This window comes from Drosophila albomicans, chromosome 3 (assembly GCF_009650485.2).
Source record: "Drosophila albomicans strain 15112-1751.03 chromosome 3, ASM965048v2, whole genome shotgun sequence".
Taxonomy (NCBI): domain Eukaryota; kingdom Metazoa; phylum Arthropoda; class Insecta; order Diptera; family Drosophilidae; genus Drosophila; species Drosophila albomicans.
The window spans coordinates 22,262,275-22,281,154 of NC_047629.2; the positions used below are offsets into that span (position 1 = coordinate 22,262,275).

An 18,880-nucleotide genomic window follows, 5' to 3' on the forward strand; every position below is an offset into this window, starting at 1 on the left:
GTGATTTTATATTTTTTTAAATAATAATATATAAAGTAGTAGTATTATAGTTATTTGTAGTCTGAAAATTATACTTTGTTTTGTATTTTTGTATTTAATTTCTCCGTCAATATTATTGCATAATGGATTATATCTAACGGTTTGAACATTTTCGACAGGTAGCTTTTGTGAAATTTTATGCATCATCGTCTCTCATTGTTATAGATTTGTAAATCAGCGGTTCGAATAAAGCAAGATGAATGTGCAGAAATCGCAAAGTTTGTAAGTTTTCTATAATAACATTAGTATAATACAAATTGTATGTCGGGAATTTAATCATTTTATAAGTTGTAGCAAATTTCACAATGATCACTGCATTGTTAATGTGTGTTTACTGTATTCGTGCTCAACCACAGGGGGCTCTTATGTTGAAGGGTTGCATTATCTAATATCTAATGTTGCTGCTATCGATTATGCGATGAAAGCACAGTGTTTATTGGCTGCAACGAATGGGACAAAACTTATCTAACGAACAACTTGAATCATCTATCAGAGATGAGAGCACTTTGTCGCCCTCGATGGTCATTGCAGCAACATAACAAGATGATGAGATGACGCGATAAGCTGCGTTGGCCATCTTCACTCCGCTGACCACTTTCACCCCATCGTGATGTCGGATGTTGTGGATGTTGTTGGCTGACATAACTTAACACTTCCACCTTTTTTGGCCATGAATAGAGACGACTTTTTGGCTTGATTTTAACTTATTACACTACATAGTTTATTTTGTACATCGACATAACATCGGTTTGGGGATTCCCCATTTTCTTGTCTTTCTTTTTTGGGCGGTTATATAAATACGATGCAGATGCTGGATGCTGGATGTGGATATGGGAAATGTGGGTTGTTTGTGTGTGTTGGGTGCTGGGTGCTGGGTGGAGGACGAACTAACGTTGAATGTGAACGAAATCTTATAACTTATGTATGTATCCAATGGGCCATGAACATGAACATAGACTAGACGACCAATGGCCAAGGGAGAGTTCGCTCAACGCTTACTTCCAGCTGGAGCCACCGCTCGACCAGCCGCCAGCTGGTGCCGAGTAGCTGTAGCCACCGCCTCCGCTGCCACCGCCATGGCCGGATCCACCACCGCCGCCGCCTCCGCCAGAGATGGCAGCCACAGCAACAGTGTCATCGTGTCCACCGCTGCTGTAGCCTCCGCTGCTGTAGCTTGAGCTGGAGCTGTAGCTAGAACCGGAGCTATAACTGGAGCCCGAGCCGGAGCCGGAGCCAGTCCAGCCGCTAGCAGGCGCCGCATAGCTGCTGGCGGGAGCACCATAGCTAGCAGAAGGAGCACCGTAGCTGGAGGAAGGAGCACCGTAGCTGGAGGATGGAGCACCATAGCTGGCAGAAGGAGCACCATAGCTGCTGGATGGCGCTGAGTACCCACTGTAGTCACCCGATCCATGTGAGGAGGAGGACGAGGAGGAAGCGGAAGCAGCTGCCACAGCAGCCAGATGAGCATCATCATGACCACCGCCAGAGCTGTAGCCACCGCCGCCGCCGCCGCTGTATCCGCCATAACCGCCGCCGCCGCCGCTGCTGTGCGATGAAGCATCAGCAATAGCTGCAATGTGAGCCACACCATGATCGTGTCCACCACCGCCGCCTCCGCTGCTGTAGCCTCCATAGCCGCCGCTGCCGCTGCCATGTCCAGATGCATCCGCGCTGGCTGCAATGGCTGCAATGTGAGCCACACCATGATCGTGTCCACCGCCACCGCCGCCGCCGCCTCCATAGTGTCCACCATGTCCGCCATCACCATGCGAAGAGCCAGCTGCAGCAGCAATGGCCGCCAGCTTGGCATCATCGCCTCCATGTCCATGACCGCCACCGCCGCTGTAGCCTCCATAGCCACCGCCGCTGCCGCCAAAGTGTCCGCCACCCGAGGAGCCATGATGATTCTCGGTGATCACAGCAAAGGTGCTGACATGTCCGCCTCCGCCGCCGCCGCTGCTGTAGCCGCCGCTGCCGCCATAGCCGCCACCATGTCCGCCACCGCCGCCGCCTCCGCCATGAACTTCATAGGCGGAAAAGTCGCCACCGCCGCCGCTGCTGCCGCCATGATCGTGACCATGATCATGACCACCACCGCCGCCTCCGCTCTCGGGCAGATGGATGCGAATGTGGACGTGCTCACGGCCAAAGGTGGGCTTGCCCCAGGTTGCCGGACTGGCGAGCAAAAGTGCGCTCAACTGCAGGGAAAGGGAAACAGATCGAAGGGATAGAGAGAAAGTTGGGGAATGGGAGATTTTTGCTGGGGGTCAGACTCACGATCAAATAGGCCGCCATCACGCTCGGATACTCGCTGTGGACTGTGCGAAAGGATTTGCCAAATGGGTCGTCTGCCTCGTCTGCTGGGACAACGACAAACTGTAAATGATTCGGCAGACGGCGTTGCGCCGCGTTTTATACAGCGAATCAAGTCGGTGGGCCAACGCTTCGGCTACGTTATGTAATATTGTATGCGACGTTGCGCCAAGTGCAAGAGATAATCTGCAGCAAAAAGAGTGATGGGAGAAGAGCGGCGAACAACGAGAGAGTGCGAGAGAGAGAGAAGCGAAGATGGAGAGGCGCTTAGAGAAGACTGCAGACGGAGAAATATGTTATAGAGAGAAAAGTTAAGTCTTTGCAACTCTCTTGGATTCGGCAAGTGCGCCCAACTGGCCAAGCTCAGCTTCAAGCTCATAGCTTCGAGCACCAGGCAATCCAAGTTCCCCATTTTTTTGTTGCTCGCTGAAGGCCACATTTTTTCGGTTTTGGTTTCAGTTTCGTTTTATTTTTTTTTGCTTTTCGATTTCATTTCGCCTCTGATTCGGCTTCGGCTTCGGTTCGGGCTGCTGCCCTCGCGGCGCGGTCAGAGAGTGTTGACCTCTGACGGCGCCAGAGAGCGCCCTTTGTGCCAAAACCGGGCCAAAAACTTGTTACCAACGGCGACTCAAGATCGAAATCTCTTCACAGCAGCAACAGCAGCTCTTCCGCTCTGCTCCACTTTCATCGTCTGCCGCTGGGCAAATTATTGTTGTTTATGCTGCTGTTGCTGTTATAATACCCGATTAAGCAGTGGAGTGAAGGGTAGTATTGATCAATGGCAAGTGAATACATATAAGTTGAATTTATTATTGAACTGATTGAAGCATCTTCGACATCGATATTACAGCAATATTCTTAGAGATTGTGTCACCAAATCGAAAAATAATATTCAGGGTAAAGCGTAGAAAAGTAAAAAATGGCCAACTTTAGTTCTATAGCTCTATATGTCTGATTTTTCACATAATAATAACTTTCTGAAGAATAGATTCTGAGAATTCAATAACTTAAAAGTTTCCTATAATTTAGCAGACATAATTTAGTCATATTATTTTTTATTATTATCAATAGCAGACTTATGTATCTGAAAGGAAATTAACAATAACCACATTCGTTGTTATGACTGACTATCTGGTATATTTTGCTCTCTATAGTATATTTCGAATGTAGTACTATATCAATATACCAATTATATGTTCAGTATTTTTGTGGTATATTAATTTGGTATATTTTAAATGGGTTGCGGTCAAGCAAACGCGACTGTAGCTTTCATGCTTATTTTTATAACAATTCCAATAACATTTCTCTGTTCTATATTAAAATATACAAATATTTTCAAATGTAAAAAAAATATTATTATACTATATTCTATTGCAAGCGGGTATTTCGCCGTCGTGCAGTCTTCCTTTACTTGTTGTTGCTGCTGGTCTGTCTTTGCGTCTTTGCCCCGCCTCGTGCCTCAATTTGTTTGGTGGCAACTTTTTTGGTTTAAATTTCAAATTTTTCAATCGAAAATCAAATTAATATGCAAGTTGACCAGTTCGCCCTCGGCCGCACCTCGTTGTACCCCCCGCTCTCTCACCCTCTTTCCTCTCCCTATGGCTGCTAGCCCTGTTTGCCATCTGTCGCCTTGTCTCACTTGCTCCAGTGACGGGTGGCAGCTTGTTTATGTTGGATTTTTATGACATTGTTGTTGGCCCAATACTGGTTAGACCGTTAACCGTTATTTTGATTGTGTTTACGTTTATGCTTATGGTAATATGGCTGCTGATATGAACTTCCTATTGGCAATTCCTTTTGCCACTTGCGCTTTGTTGTTGTTATTGCTGCCCGTGAGCCTTATACAACAATAAACATCGTCGACAGCAGCGTCGACAACTTGCATAACCACCCGCTGGATGCCAACGTGCTTCGTGCCCCACCTCACAGACGATGCCTCGATGTTGCCTCGTTTCGATTTATTGGCCAAAACCCTTTTCCGATTGCGCCTTGTGATTTCTGTGCTGGGTATTGTTATTGTTGTTAACCCATTAACGACATTACACAAAAGCGCCTCTATGCAATTAATCTATCAACATGCCGCATTCGTAATGCCTTTTCATGTTGCAAGTGCAAATTGATTGGATTTGCGGGCAAATTTAATTGCACTTTTACCTCAAATCTGCTTAACAGCCACACTCTATCTGTAGCTTTGTATCTGTGTATCTTTGTATCTTTGTATCTCGACAGCGCATTCACATGTTTGTCACTCAAATTATCAGCCCATTAAAATGGAATTTATTTGTTTAAAGATCGCTAATAGCTATAGTATGCGGAAGGAATAAGCAGAGTTATATCCGCACCCCCAAACTGAATGTTAACTATCTATAAAACTTTGTCTAAAACAAAATTGTTACAAGTTTCAAACTACGGCAAAATTTGCACAGTTTTGTGGGTCATAAATTATGTAAAGTAATTAAGATATGTCTTAATTTTCTGTGCGATTTAATTGCTTCATAAACGTAACAAAATATGCATTATTAATATGCCACAATTTGTTCGACTATTTTCTTGCTTTTTATTTTGATTGCGAGTAGCTAACTCAATCATTAAACTTTAAAAGAGAAAAGTCTCAATTTTCTCCCTTCATTTTATAGAGAATAAAATTGATGAAATGTTTATGCAATTTTCAAGAAAATGGCTAGAAAATGTATTTTATATTTCTTTAACACAATTGTAATTTTCAGAAGTGCACATTTTAAACTTTCGAATCTAAAGTTTTGTGAATAAACTGCGGAAAGTGGTAAGTGGCAAGTGGCAAGAATGTGTTGCAACTTATTCTTCTAAGTTTGGGGCTGGACAGCTCTACAGATTTCTACTTTTTTATGAGTTTTTAAAATGCGCATTGCCCAGCAGCAGCAGCAGTGGCAGCCGCATTTCAAGCAGGTTGAATAACAATGAAAATGAGAGAAAATTAAATAAGAAACTCAAACAAAAGTTTGTTTGGTAATTGCAATTTTTGTTTGGCTGTTGTATGGTTGTTTGTATTTGTAATTTTTGGCAGCGGGGCATCGCTTGGGTTTGTTGATTAGGGTTAAGACTTGCCACAACCAACTGGCTGCAGCAGCAAGTGGCATCATCAAAAAATATCATGTCATGCTCTGGTTGCAACATTGCTGTGGTTCAGTTTCGTTGCTGCTGATTTGCCACTCATTTTGCGGGATTCTTACATCAGCGACTGACAGAGAGAGGGAGGGAGAAAGGAAGCGAGAGAGAGAGAGAGAGAGGAGGTCATGGCCAGCGCCCGCATCTGTCTTCGGTCACTGTTCGCCTGTCACCCAACTGCAGCGACAGCTGTGAATGTATCTGTAAATGTAAATGTATCTGTATCTGTATCTGTAGTTGCGAATGTATCTCAAAACTGTCGTCACTTGTAATACTTGTTGTACATATCTCTGCAACTGGGCTGCTGTCCATTATTTGTGCTTGCTTTTGCTTTCGCTGTTGATTAACCATTTGGCATTGGCCATGCGGGTTTCATTAGCCAAGTGGGCGGCAGCTGAACAATTTCCATTAACTGTTCTGTCTTCTCTTTTAGCCACATTTGTAGCCCAGCCTCATGCAGTATGTAAATTGTGGCTAGATGTAACAATGCAAATTAGTTGATTACAATTTCTCTTGTTTCGGAATGTTGTGCAAGTCAAAGCAAGTCATAAGCGGGCGCGATCAGATTCCCATCTATTGCCAAATTAATTAATATACATTTTGCTTTTGATACAAAACGTAAACAAAGCGCCGATGAAATGCCTCCGACACCGACTTAAACAATTCCAAATACAAAACACAAAGCGTAAGCATCCGAAAATCTGCTGCTTACATAAACACTACTTCAGCAGCAGTTAACAACAATCTACAAGCAACACTAACAACCAACAACTTGAGCAAACAACAACAACAACAACACACAAGACAACAAACAACAACGAGGGCAGCAAATGCTACAAATGAAACAAGCGGGTTGAATCGCTTTCCTCATCGCACCGCAGTGCAGATGCTCTAACACAGTATTAATCTGAGTCGAAGACAAAAGTGTAGCTAATGAAATTCGGTGGAAAACTGATAACAATGGCAGCTTAATGAATAGATTGAGGCAATAAATCAAAGCGTGAAATGCAATTCAATACATTATAGTTCAGCTTTCATTGTGTTATTTATTAGCACGAATTTGTGTTAAACATATTGTTTTTTGTCCACTTCAATTAACATTTTGAATGCATAGAAAACAAAACGAAAACATTTTTGTGCAAAACTGTCAAAACACAGACGTAAAAGTATATTAACAGAAATCATATTGTATATAAATCATACTTTTTTGTAGTTTATCAGCTATTTTCATGCTGAATGAAAGTGTATTAATTCAACAACAAATTTCAGTTTAACCGAATTCATTTATAAATCACATTTCTTTTTATTAAAAATTTCCTACTCAATGAAAATGTTTAACTTATTTCGACTATAATTTCAACAAATTATTTGAATTTCACCACAATTCAATTTTAAATTAACTTTATTGATTTATGCTCAATGAAAATTTGTTCGAAATTAAACATGAGAGATTCATTTTCACAAATTATTTAGCACAAATTATGTATGTTTCATTCATTTAATTAATTATACAATTCAATTATCTACAGTAAGAGTATTTTGATGTATATTGGGGTCATTTAACTTTAATTTCAACAACGTGTAAGTTTTTATCACAAATAAAGCATTGTGTTTTTGTTTTTAAAAATGCTGAATTTATATATTCTATTTATCTATATTACTTATAGCTTTCATATCGAAAAGAGAAAGAGATTTATTATTATTCCACTTTTAACAACGTTTTAATCTTAGCGAAAAAAACATTACAAATCTTAAATAAGTCTTCAAAACTCTCGCTACAATATGGAACTTAACGATCTCTTATTGTTATAATCACAGTAGTAAAAGGCAAGACAAGTTAAATTATAAGCACTTTAATAATGCACTATGGAAACTTCATAAGAGAGAAGCATCCAACATGTGAAACATTGACCATTAAAACAAAAAATGGGCAAAGTTTTTGCAGTTGCGTTACCATCAAAGTTCATGAGGCAGAGGACCCGGAATCAGTTGGGGGATAGCGACGATGATTAGGTAAAAACATACGAAATGCATTTCATATACTATTTATATACAATATAACTATATTTCGTGCCTTTACAAGTCATTAACTATCAGTGAAAATCAAGTTCGTGTGTAACTTTTGATGAAGATTAACGGGCAATGGCAACAGCTATGACTATGGTTACAGCTATGACTATGACTATGTCTATGGCAACAAAGCAGCAGCATCATCAGGTTAATGCGGCCAAGAGAGAGTGGGATGGCCTGAGAGTGAGTGTGTAAGAGAAGGAAAGAGAGAAAGAGTGAGAGAGAGAGGGCAGATGAGCAAAGAGGGCTGGCTGGCAATGATGGGCAACCGGTTGGCGGTCGCACATTAACATTAAATGCAACGCGACGCACATCTTCCCCATATTGCATAATCCTCCCGATGGCAGCCAAAAACTAAAAAAAAAGGCAAAGCAGCAAAAAAAAACAATACATGGGGAAACCTGCTTGCAACATCTTCGGCAGATGGGAGACACAATCTTGATGCGGAAGCAAAATGATTCTCAAAACGTCCCTGACAACAAGTAAGTAAGCAACTATAATCGAGTATGCTCGACTGTGAGTTACCTGTAAAAAATTTGCATAGATAACTTTTGATGAACTTGTCTGAACTCAATTGATTCTTTAATATCTCACAAGTACATCATTTCATTTTGGACAAACTTTCATAAATCATTCAGGGTGTGTTTACGATTAAATTTATACATTTTAGCGAATGTTGTTGATGCCAAATAATGATTATTCTATCATTTTAAACATAGGCCCCATAAAGCAATACTATTTTAGTAATAATTATTATTTTATGAGCTCTTTCTTTTAGCTCAAAGATAATAATTATTGATCAAGTCGTTAAGATATAAAAATTATTTTTTTTACGTAATAAAAATAATTATTATTTTGTAATTTTTTATAAGTCTCATAATAACAATACAGTTCAAAATATTGTTCCAATTATTTGAAGAAAGTTCGCCTCTAAAATAATATATATCCTCTTGGCTATAACTTTTAGTCTTTACGATATACTTTATGGTGGCGCAGTTGCTTTTTGCTGTGTGCCACATATGGTAAGCTATAACACCCCTCTGCCCTTTAAATGCCGGGTATGACAACAGCGCATTACACAAAGACACATATACACAGTTATGGCAAAAAATGTTGGCTTTTCCAAGAAAACAAAATAAATAAAAAGAAAAGAAAAGGCCAACCATCAAAACGAAAACCAGTTGCGAGTTGCAGTTGCACGTTGTACGTTGTACGTTGAATGTTGTAGGTTGCAGTTGTTGCAGTTGCAGCTGCGCAGACCTTTGCACAAGTTCAATGGTGACTGGGAACTGGGAACTGTCTGCATAATTGCCAGACAGAGTGGAGCTGCACTTTCTTTTGGCCCCAAACGCCGTCGCTTCCTGGGAAATTCAATTGCAAGGGACAAGCAAAGTAAGCGAGATAGACAAGGAAAGACAGAGCTACACAGAGATGAAGAGAAAGAGAGAGAGAGAAAGAAGGGAGCTGCACATAAAATACAAAAATAAAAGTAGAATGCAGTCCAAGGTAAAGCGAAACAGAAACAGAAGCTGCAAAACTGCAACAAACTGCAGTTAAAACGAATAAAAAATAGTTTGCTCTACATATTTAATTAGTTTCCGTTTCCGTTTCCATATTTGTAATCCGACTGTCGTCCGTCCCCCTCCCCCTGTCACGACCCTTCTCCTCTCTTCGCCCATCCTCGCCATTGGCCTTTGTGCATTGTTACGACCCACAGCTGCAGCTGAGAGCGTTAAGGCCAACAATTGGTCCATATGGTAATTGTCCTCTGTTTGCCCCACTGAAACCCCGCCCTCCCCAGGACCCTCCATTCTCTATCACTATTTCCCCCCCCCCCCATTCGTAATGTGCGTTTAGGTCGAATGGTTGCGTAACTTATGGCCAGTCATTAACAGAGACAGAGGCTCCCAGAGCGATTGCGTTTTTAGTTAATCATTTATTTAAATTGCCCTCGAGCATCTTCCAGTCAGCTGCACACTTAAGCAGAAGCAGAAGCAACACCAACATCACCCACCCACACATCAGTATCTGTATCCGTATCTCTATCTGAATCTCTATCTGTATCTGATTCTTTTCAACTGCCTTTCAATGTTCGTGTGTGTGTGTGTGTGCTTGTGACTTGCGAGTCAAGAGTCAAATTTTATTGAGATGCACACACAATGAGCAATGCTATTTAATTATGCTGATGAGCCAAACAGCTTGAGCCCAATTCCAATCCCAATCCCAGTCCCAATCTTGAAACACACACGCACAAGCAAGCGTATAGTAAATACTCGGCCATATCATGGAGATTCCCTTGCCCAAAATGCTCGTCCTGTTGGCTGCTTCTTTTCCTGCTTCTGCTTCTGCTTCTGCTTTTGCCTGTTTGCTGTTTGCGTGCGCCTTGTGTTTGCCTTTGGGCCAGGTGTCGGGTGTCGGTGTCAGAGGCATTGGCATTGCCTGAGCAGGCGACGGTGGCGGTGGTGATGGCTGTGGCAGTGGAGGTGGCGGTGGCGTACTCGCAGTCGCTGATTTCATATGCATGCCCAGGCCATGCGCAGATTTGATGGCACCTCCCGCCCTTCAGTGTTGTTACACTGACAGAAAACTAACAACCTCAACTCAAGCCGAAAAAATCGCTTTAAGAATTTGCTTTGAGCATTTCTAATGTTCCAATGATTACTGTGCATCAAAGAATTTAATTATTCTGCGAGACTTGACAACTGAAACTGTTTTATAGGCTATCATAAAAGTAATAAAAACCCCAATTGGAGTTGTCATAGATTATCAGAAATTTATTTCAAAAAATAAATAAAATCATTGTGTTGTCATTGTGTTTGTCTTATTTATTAATGAAGTATAGAAATTCGTACATAAAACACATAAGGAAAACAATTTATTTATAATATAAATTGACCAAATAAATAAAAACGGAAACTAAAATAAATATAAAATTATATATAACATAATTCTCGAAGTTATTAGCATATGAATTAAACAAAGTATAAAGTTATATACTAACTTGAAATGTAGTCTATATATCTATTAAGCTTATTCATGACAAGTTTTACATGTTGAGAACCGTGCTGTCAACATCAGCTCACGTATTTTTCATAGCACAGTTTTTGTCAACCACAGCGAGTCGATTCGATTTGGTAACTGATTGATTTCATTTTCTCGCTGTGTATGGCAATCTCTTTCATGCCCGATATATAGTACTTATTTATGGCCGCGATTGGTGGAGGGAGTGGGGTAGTAAGAATTGAAGCTGTAGCAGAGCAGAGGGAGAAACTATGTAGCTGGCAGATTGCATAGCTCATTTAGCGCTCCCGTCTCCAGCTCCACATTCAGCCAGTAATTTTTGCTCACTTTTCATTCTGCACTCACCTTTATCATCATTCTGTGCGGCTACCGTTTGATCATCACTCATTTTGACTGATTGTCCTTGTTTATCTCCTTGTGCCTTTTGCGGTTGAGGTTTGCGGTTTTGCTATTGCTCTCTTATCGCAGCTGCATGTCTTGCTGCCTCTCTCTCTCACTCTTACGCTCTCGTTTTATTCTCTGTTTCACACACACACACACAGTCGATTGCTGTTTTGTTGGGTGCTGCTTAAAGCTTAAAGCGTTGTTGTTGTTGTTGTTCTCTTCACACACACGTACAGTACATTGGGATCGTCGTCGTGTTTAGCGTTAATATTGTCGCCTTTGTTAACATTTCTCAGTGCTCTTTTGCATTTGTTGTTGCTTTTCTTGTAGTTATCGTAGCTTCTGCTGCTGTTGTTGTTGTTATTGCTTTTGTTGTTGTTTGGCTCACCACCACGTTCGACTCATTCATGATGTGGAGCATATCTCTATATTATAGTTGTATGTGTAGAAGTATAGATTAGTTTCGACTGTGTACGTGTGAGATTGCTCGCCTATGTGTGTGTGTGAGTGTAGTGGTAGCTAAAGCTATGCAAATCTGACGAGTTTGACAGTTTCCAATAATGGCATCGCCTCGCTTCAAAATAAAAAAAAAATACAAAAAAAAAGTAGTGGCTTTTGTGAGCTTTTCGTTCAGTTAGCGATGCGATGCGTTCCGTTGATTATTGCTGCCTTACATTTTGTGCTTTGTGGCTTATTACTGAAAGCAGAAAGAAGAAGAAAAGGCAGCTTATTAGTTTTGGCTTCATTTACTATTATGTCTTTGTCGTTCTCTCTTCGCGTGTGCTTGTGTGACTGTGTGTTGCAACTCTCATGTGTCGCCCACTCAATTGACGCAGTCATTAAACGGAAATTGTCAGGCGCTAATGCGCAGCTTAAGACACCTACACGACTACAACTACAAGTACAACAACGTAAACGACTGCGGCTTATGCGTGCACGTAATACGTTCGCATTACGTTTACGTAACGTATGTAAGAGTACGTAATGCGAGTAACGGAAAAGATAAACACGACGACCGGAAAATGTGCACGCTTTAAGACTTAAAGCTTAACAAAGATAAAGTTAATTAACATTATGGCATCACACACACAAACGCATGCACACATACACAAGCGTACACAGACATACACACACATAAGCTGGCAAGTTACAAGAATTGATAAATGGCGTAAAAGTAAAAGGCAAACAGAAGAAGACGAAGAAGGAGGCCACGCTCAGATGCTGCTCACTTCGTTGAGCTTTTGTGTTGCTGTAGTTGCTGTTGTTGTTGCTGCTTCTTCTTCTTGTTGCTGCTGCCGTAGCGTAGGCCTGCTTCCTGTTGTGTTTTACAAACTTCTTGACACCGCTGACGTTGGCGAAATGGAAAACGTTAGATGAAGTGCCATAAAATATTCAATATCAAGTTTTGCCTTTGCCTCTCGCATAGTTGCAGACAGGTGCGGCTGCTGTTGTTGTTACTGCTTCTGCTGCCTCCTGTCGGAAGTCACGCTGTCATTGAAGCGGGGGTCGGTATGGCAAAGGAGGCTGTGAAGCGCTGAGCTAAGCAACAATGCAGTCATAAAGGCGGCCGGCCTTAGAGAGATATTTATGTATGTATTTGTGTGTGCGTGCGTGTGTCTGTTTCTTTACGAGTATGTGCGTGTATGTGTGTTTGGCCGATAAGAAAACGACCAAAGCAGCAAGTGAAATCAGTTAGCAACAAACAAAAAGTAAAAAAGAAAACTCCTGCGGCGTTTGCACCTGCACTGCTTCATTTTTTGTGTTTTGTTTTTGGCTAAGCACACAAATCGTCAAAATATTTTTATTACAACAATAAGAGAGCGCAGAAAAACATGGACGCATTAACAGTGCTGTTCGTTTTGGGCCAAACAACAAATTTTTTGATGAAACTTTTGCTTTGTTCGTTCGCCCGTAGTCCGAGTTTTTTTTTTTTTTTTTGGGCGTGACCTCAGGGAGACAGGGAGATGCTATAGCTGCCCCCCGTCTGTGTGAGCGAGCAAACGGACAGCTTTAAAGTTGCCTCGCAGAACAACATAAAACGCAGCGGAAGCTGCCTTGCGCCTTAAGCTGTACTACACTTTTCTTCTTTTATTTTGGGACTCTTTCTTGCACGAACTGTGCGCTAGTTAAGTGCACATCAAGCGCTAATTTATGGGCCAAACGTTCGCCACAAGCCGCAACCGCAGTGAGGCCGCACACAGAACCTCCCATGCCCCCTGAAAGTGACCCCAAAGCACTACCACATGAATGCCATGCGGCACACACATACACACAACCGCACACATACATACATACATTGGAACCACTTTCAAATACAGGCAAAAGGAAAGCAAATTGAAATGTTCGATGAATTACCTTTAAATATTGCTAATTGCATTTTGTTGCAATTGCAGCTGCTGCTGTTTTCTTTATGTAATCGCACAGTAGAAATACACACACAGGCACACTTACACACTCATATATATGCAGCTGCATGCGTGTGTATGTGTTTGGGTGGTTTTTGGGAGGAGGGATATGGGGCGTATTTACATTTCAATTTGCCCAATGCACCAGTTACTATTTATATTCGCATTCGCATTCGTATTCGTATTCGCTTTTTCTTTTTTTTTCTTTTTTGCGCTTACTGCAATTTCCTTTAGCACTTCACTTTTGCGTTTGCTTTCACTGCGGCGTCTTCAATTGGCCCCAGCTGGGCACACTTTTGTTATTATTATTGCTCTTACTCTTACTCTTCTCGCTGCTGTTCTCGTTGTTGTTGTTGTTGGTGTTGTTGTACGCTGCTTTTGTTTTAGTTTAGCAGTTGTTTTGTGGCTTTTGTGTACTTAGTATAATATGTACGAGCATGTGAATGTGTATGTTTGTGTGTGCGTATGTATTTTACATTAATTACATTTTTATTTTAGTCGCAATCGCGTCGTCTCGCGGCTCTCTATGCAACAATGTTGGCAAAGGAAACGGACGCGGAGGCGCAGCAGGCAACGACAACGGCAAAGGCGAAAAAAAGCACTGGCACGCACATTGTTTGACACACATACACGCACGCACGCACACACATACACGCACACACACACTAACACACACAAATAATGCTCGACTACAACAACAAGAACCAGAAGAGTAAGCACATGGACGACAACGGTGCACGCACACACCTTAAGCTGAGAAGTGTTATTACAATTTACTGTTGATTTCTTTTTTTGCTTTTGCTTCTGCTTCGGCTTCGGCTACTGCTTCTGCTTTTGCTTCAGTGTGTGCGAAGGAAGCGCGAGCGCGGGAACGAGAGAGCACGAGCTCAGGCGTCACAGTTGCTGTTCGTGTATGTGTGTGTTTGAGTGTATTTGTGTGTGTGTGGGGCTTCTGTATTTGTGTAGTGACTGGCTGGCTGGTTGGCTTGTGCGAAAGCGTGCGAAAGAGCGCGAAAATGTAGGTTAGTTTCCGTTTTATCCTGCTTTACAACAACAACAACAAATATATGCACGTTTCACTCTATTTTTGGGCGCAGAAGACTTTTTCGCTGCTGCTGCTGCTGCTTTTGCTTGCACTTGTAAATCTCTGCTTTTCTCAGACTCTTTCGCTGTGTGTGTGAGTGTAGGTGTGTGTATGTGAGCCTCAGTCTCAGTTCGTATTAATGTGTGTGTGTGTGTCAGTGTATTGGTTTTGCTGTCTGTTCGTTTTGTTGTTGCGCTGTCAGTGTGTTTTCTTTTTTTGTTGGTGTCGTTTTTTTTTTGATTATTTTATTTTTTTATTCTTTTGTATTTGTGTGTCGCTCTACGGACGCGTGCATTGCATGGCGACTGCTCGATTCTAAGGTTCGTTGGTGACTGACTCGTAGCAAACGGGTTTTCCTTTCCGTTTGACGTAATCTGCAGAGCAGCCAGAACACACAAACGCACACACACTAACATCCACGCACATGCAGCCCACTACAAATTCCCACTATATTGCGCACATGCCAGGACACGACACAACGCTCTCTCTCTCTCTCTCTCTGTCGCGCTCTCGAGCTCGACTCGCTTTCGCCTTCGTTTTGAGCCGAGCTGCCGAACTCTTGGCCAACTGCCGATGGCCCAATGTGCCATGTGCTGAGTGTCGTGTATCGCCATGTGCGTGTCGCAGCGTTCTGTTTTGGCCAAAATGTCAAAAGGAACGACCGCAGGCCAACACACAACACCAATACACACATTGTCGTGAACTCGTCCCGTCTCGTGATTGCCACATCGTCGTCACATTTGGCACACTTTTCTCCTGCCGGCATAAACAAATGCGCTGTGGGGCATGGCCAATTTCCCATTATTCTCGACAGTGCCACAAAGGCTGCTGCTGCTGCTGCTGCTGCTACTGTTGCCACTGCTGCTGTTGCTGCTGCTGCTGCACCGCAGGCCGCTGTCTAAAAATGTCAAAATTATTAGGCACAAATATGGGCCATCACTAACAAAAGAATTGGAAGCTGCCTCAGTTTCAATTTCTTTCAATCGCAATGCAAAGTTTATCGCACACCGTATACGTAATATCTGAACATGTCGTATGCGTAATATGACTTTGAAGCCTCGAACGAAGCCTTGGCTATGCGGAGATCAGCAATGCCAGCAATCGCCAGACGACTTCTATCATTTATTTATAAACAAACAACAAGCTCAGCTAAGAGTTGAAGATTTGTTTCGCTCTGCGAGATTCTTCAGAGCGCCGTTCATTGCGAAACTGATAAGAACTGTTACTAAATCACTGCTCTCAAATGGGCAGTTAGAGCAGTTGCTTAGAAAAGCTATAAATCAACCAACAACATCACAATTTTTATTTTTCCATCGAAGCAGAAGAAACGCCTGACTTTGACCCACTTGGTGTTGAAATTTCAAAGTTTTCACTTTTTGTTGCATACTTTGAGGATTACTTGAACTTTATTGTATCATATTTTTATTTTGAGAAGTCATTTTCTACATTCTGTGTCATTTTATTTTTAAAATTATAAAATAAATCCAGCTTACTAGCACATAATCTACACAACTATGGAGAGTATTTAATTTATTAAATTGTTATAATATTAAAAAACCATATAAAAATACATATATTCTCTAAAGATTTAATTTTTCTTGCTCTTGCTGTTTGGTAATGCAATTTAATTTTACTTGTATAGACAGAAAAAGAGTTAAAATATTAAAATAAAAAGCTTCGCTTTTGATATACATTCTACAAAAAATGTTCATATCCGAATTTGATATTGATAACATATTGTTTGCTTTGTAATATTTATATCCGCTTTTGTCAACTGTAAGACACTCTTACCTCTTTTTTAACCCTTGACATTTTTACTCAATTTTAGCTGAACTTCTTGAACCACCCACGTTTAACTGAGCAAATGCCTCAATGCCGCAAATCACTCTGGACACATTTAGTGCGCGACAAGAGCTTGAAACGAACGCAACTGGCAATAAGCAGGCACAACACACGAAAAAACAAGCTCCGCAACACAACAACGCATTTGGGACTTGGCGATAAGCCCTTGAGAGTTATCACATCTCCATAGTCCGAGCAGTGTGATTCAACGGATTCCGCCGTGACATAGGACTACACCCCACATTCTTGCCGCCATGTTTTGGCAACCCTTTTGTCTAGTGTTGCTGCTGCTGGCGGTCACAGGCGACTGTGTGCCGCAATCCTCGGTCAGCGCCTCCAATCACTCTGCCGAATATGAAGCGTCAACGCGGCGTATACTCGATGTGGCCACGCAGCGTATGCGTGGCATTTGGGAAATGCGCAAGCGCATCTTTCTGCAGCTCACCTCGAAGGGTAAGTCGACACTCGGTGGCCAGGCGCCCAGCAAGCAGGAGGTGGACATCGAAACCTACAAGCTTGCCTACGAGTTGGCCGCCAATTTGAGTGTGGTATCCGTGGAGCAATTGCATGATCCGAAGCTCCGACGACGCGTGCAACGTTTGGCCAAGTTGCAGTTGCAGGGACTGCGGCCCAATGACTACGAGCAGTCGAAAGATCTGCTACGTGCCATGCAGAACTTCATCAGTGGCCATATGATCTGCAACGCGGAAGATTGCGCCAATCGTAAGCCGACATCTATGTATCCGCAGCTCTACAATCAGAATATGCGACTGAAGCGCTATGAGGACCTAAGGGGCAACTGGTACAGTTGGCGCAATACCATCAACGACAAGGATACGGCCAAGTCGACGTTTATTGACTATGTGCGACTGCTGCGTATTGCGGCCACCTACAATGGTCATGTGACGCCCTCGCGCACTTGGTATCTCAACTTTGACACGGAAAACTTCCAGGCTGAGATGGAGTCAGGTAAGTTCGCTCTTCAAGGTTGTTGCGTATTTATGGCTACCTCCTACCTCCTGATTTAGTTATATGGGAGATAATGCCGCTGTATCGGGAGCTGCACGCCTATTTGAGGCATTGTGCCATCAAGGCATATCCCAAGTTCAGCTTTAAGGACGACGGCGCAATTACAGCGCCCGTATTGGATCAAATACTGTCGCAGGCCTGGTATCACAAGCCAATCTTTCAAACGCCCTTTCCCAAGGATCAGCTGCCCTCGGTGCATCATCGGCTCGAGGAGGTGCTGGTGACTCCTGTCAAGATCAACAAGAAGGCAGCGGAGTTCTTTGAGTCACTGGGACTCAATCACATGTCCGAGTAAGTGCAGCATAATTTCACAGCCATAAATTATATAACTAATAAACCTTTAACAGCGGCTTCTATGAGAAATACTCCCGCCGCATGAACGACGACGAAGCTGGCTCGGACTGTAAGCCGCAAGTCTACTACTTTCCCCCGGAGGTGGCGCTGCGCTACTGCCCCAAGCTGGACTACAAGAAAATGATGCAGATTCACGGCACCATGTCCGAGCTGCAGTACAACATCTACAAGCGTGAGCTGCCGCTGGGACTGGACACCGAACCCTGCCCCGGTTTTGGCAGTGCGTTAGCCGAGACTGTGGTGCTGGCCTCGGGCACACCGCGACATCTGCATCGCTTGAAAATTCTGTTCAACGACAGTCTCACTGAGATGCAGTCACTCAATCGTCTCTTCCGCATGGGAGTGCACACGTTGTTGGCTGTGCCGCAGTACTTCATCAACGACAAGTTTCTGGTGGATGTCATGGATGGTCGCATTGGTGTGCAGGACTACAATTGCGCCTATTGGCGCATGCAGGATAAGTATGCAGGCGTGATGCCGCCCGTTTGGCGCTCTGCCAAGGACTTTGATGTGGACTACAGATTCTATCGCGGCATGCATCCCGATCGCTCCAATACCAGGTGTGTTAAGAGTAGTTAATATAAGAAATTTATATCTAAATTAAATATCTTTCATTAGGAAATTCATGGCGGAGATTTTGGGCTTTCAATTCTATCGTTCGTTCTGCTTGGCCAGCGGGCAATATAAGCCAGGAGATCCCAAGTTTCCGCTGCACAACTGCGACTTCTATGACAGCAAGGAAGTGGGCAATCTCATTCGGTAGAAAAACCAAACAGAGTTGAATCATTCATTTTATCTTAAGCTTTTTCCTCTAGCGAAATGATGGAGCTGGGCGCCACGAGACACTGGCGTGATACCATGGAGATTGCAACGGGTGAACGCAAGTTGAGCGGACGTGGCATCCTCGAGTACTTTGCTCCACTATTCACCTGGCTCAAGGAGCGCAACATGCAGCTGGATGTCGAGCCAGGTTGGGATGCAGATGATCGTAAGTTTGATTTTCTTTTTCTTATGTTTCTAATTTAATCTTCGGCCCTTTTTTTTCTAGTGTGTCGCAAGGATCCGTAAAGCGTGAAAGCAAATTTCTATAAGTTAACTATATCTTACTCACCTATAATAAAAATTTTACCCACTATTATATTATTCAAAATGAATGAGTTATAAGTTTGGAAAGAAAGTAGTTGAAGCTCCAAAA

The 18,880-nt window shown here is 42.6% G+C and overlaps 3 protein-coding genes and 1 long non-coding RNA gene across 7 annotated transcripts in view; 2 read left to right on the top strand and 2 right to left on the bottom strand.

Annotated features, from left to right (window-relative positions):
- LOC117569849 (sodium channel protein 60E) overlaps positions 1 to 14,797 on the bottom strand; it is a 38,766-nt gene extending 23,969 nt beyond the window's left edge. For all 4 annotated transcript variants that reach the window (XR_007954703.1, XM_052003481.1, XM_052003482.1 and 1 more), the window contains exons 1-2: positions 13,327 to 14,797; positions 10,933 to 11,668 (exon numbers count right to left, since the gene is read on the bottom strand). Coding sequence is in view for 3 of the 4 variants with exons in the window: in XM_052003481.1 (XP_051859441.1) it covers positions 10,933 to 10,975 (43 nt within the window). In the remaining variant the exon portion in view is untranslated. The remainder of the gene's footprint in view (positions 1 to 10,932; positions 11,669 to 13,326) is intronic.
- Positions 28 to 594, top strand: LOC127565377 (uncharacterized). The gene is made up of 3 exons (XR_007954706.1): positions 28 to 139; positions 205 to 261; positions 328 to 594. It is a non-coding gene; the product is annotated as an uncharacterized LOC127565377 (long non-coding RNA).
- LOC117569852 (keratin, type I cytoskeletal 9) lies at positions 733 to 2,456 on the bottom strand. The gene is made up of 2 exons (XM_034251187.2): positions 2,317 to 2,456; positions 733 to 2,237 (listed from the first exon to the last, which is right to left on the bottom strand). The coding sequence occupies exons 1-2, from the start codon at positions 2,332 to 2,334 to the stop codon at positions 1,035 to 1,037; spliced, it is 1,221 nt and encodes a 406-aa protein (XP_034107078.1). The 5' UTR covers positions 2,335 to 2,456; the 3' UTR covers positions 733 to 1,034.
- A 1,551-nt stretch (positions 14,798 to 16,348) lies between the features above and the next one.
- LOC117569850 (angiotensin-converting enzyme) lies at positions 16,349 to 18,835 on the top strand. The gene is made up of 6 exons (XM_034251182.2): positions 16,349 to 17,271; positions 17,331 to 17,622; positions 17,679 to 18,245; positions 18,304 to 18,444; positions 18,501 to 18,673; positions 18,734 to 18,835. Exons 1-6 carry the CDS (start codon positions 16,557 to 16,559, stop codon positions 18,751 to 18,753), a joined length of 1,908 nt encoding a protein of 635 aa, XP_034107073.1. The 5' UTR covers positions 16,349 to 16,556; the 3' UTR covers positions 18,754 to 18,835.
- The last annotated feature ends 45 nt before the right edge of the window (positions 18,836 to 18,880 follow it).

Coding starts and splice junctions, on each gene's coding strand:
- LOC117569850 (XM_034251182.2), top strand. CDS start 16,557: ATGTTTTGGCAACCCTTTTGTCTAGTGTTGCTGCTGCTGGCGGTCACA. Junction 18,445..18,500: donor GAAGTGGGCAATCTCATTCG/GTAGAAAAACCA, acceptor TTTTTCCTCTAG/CGAAATGATGGAGCTGGGCG. Junction 18,674..18,733: donor AGGTTGGGATGCAGATGATC/GTAAGTTTGATT, acceptor TTTTTTTTCTAG/TGTGTCGCAAGGATCCGTAA.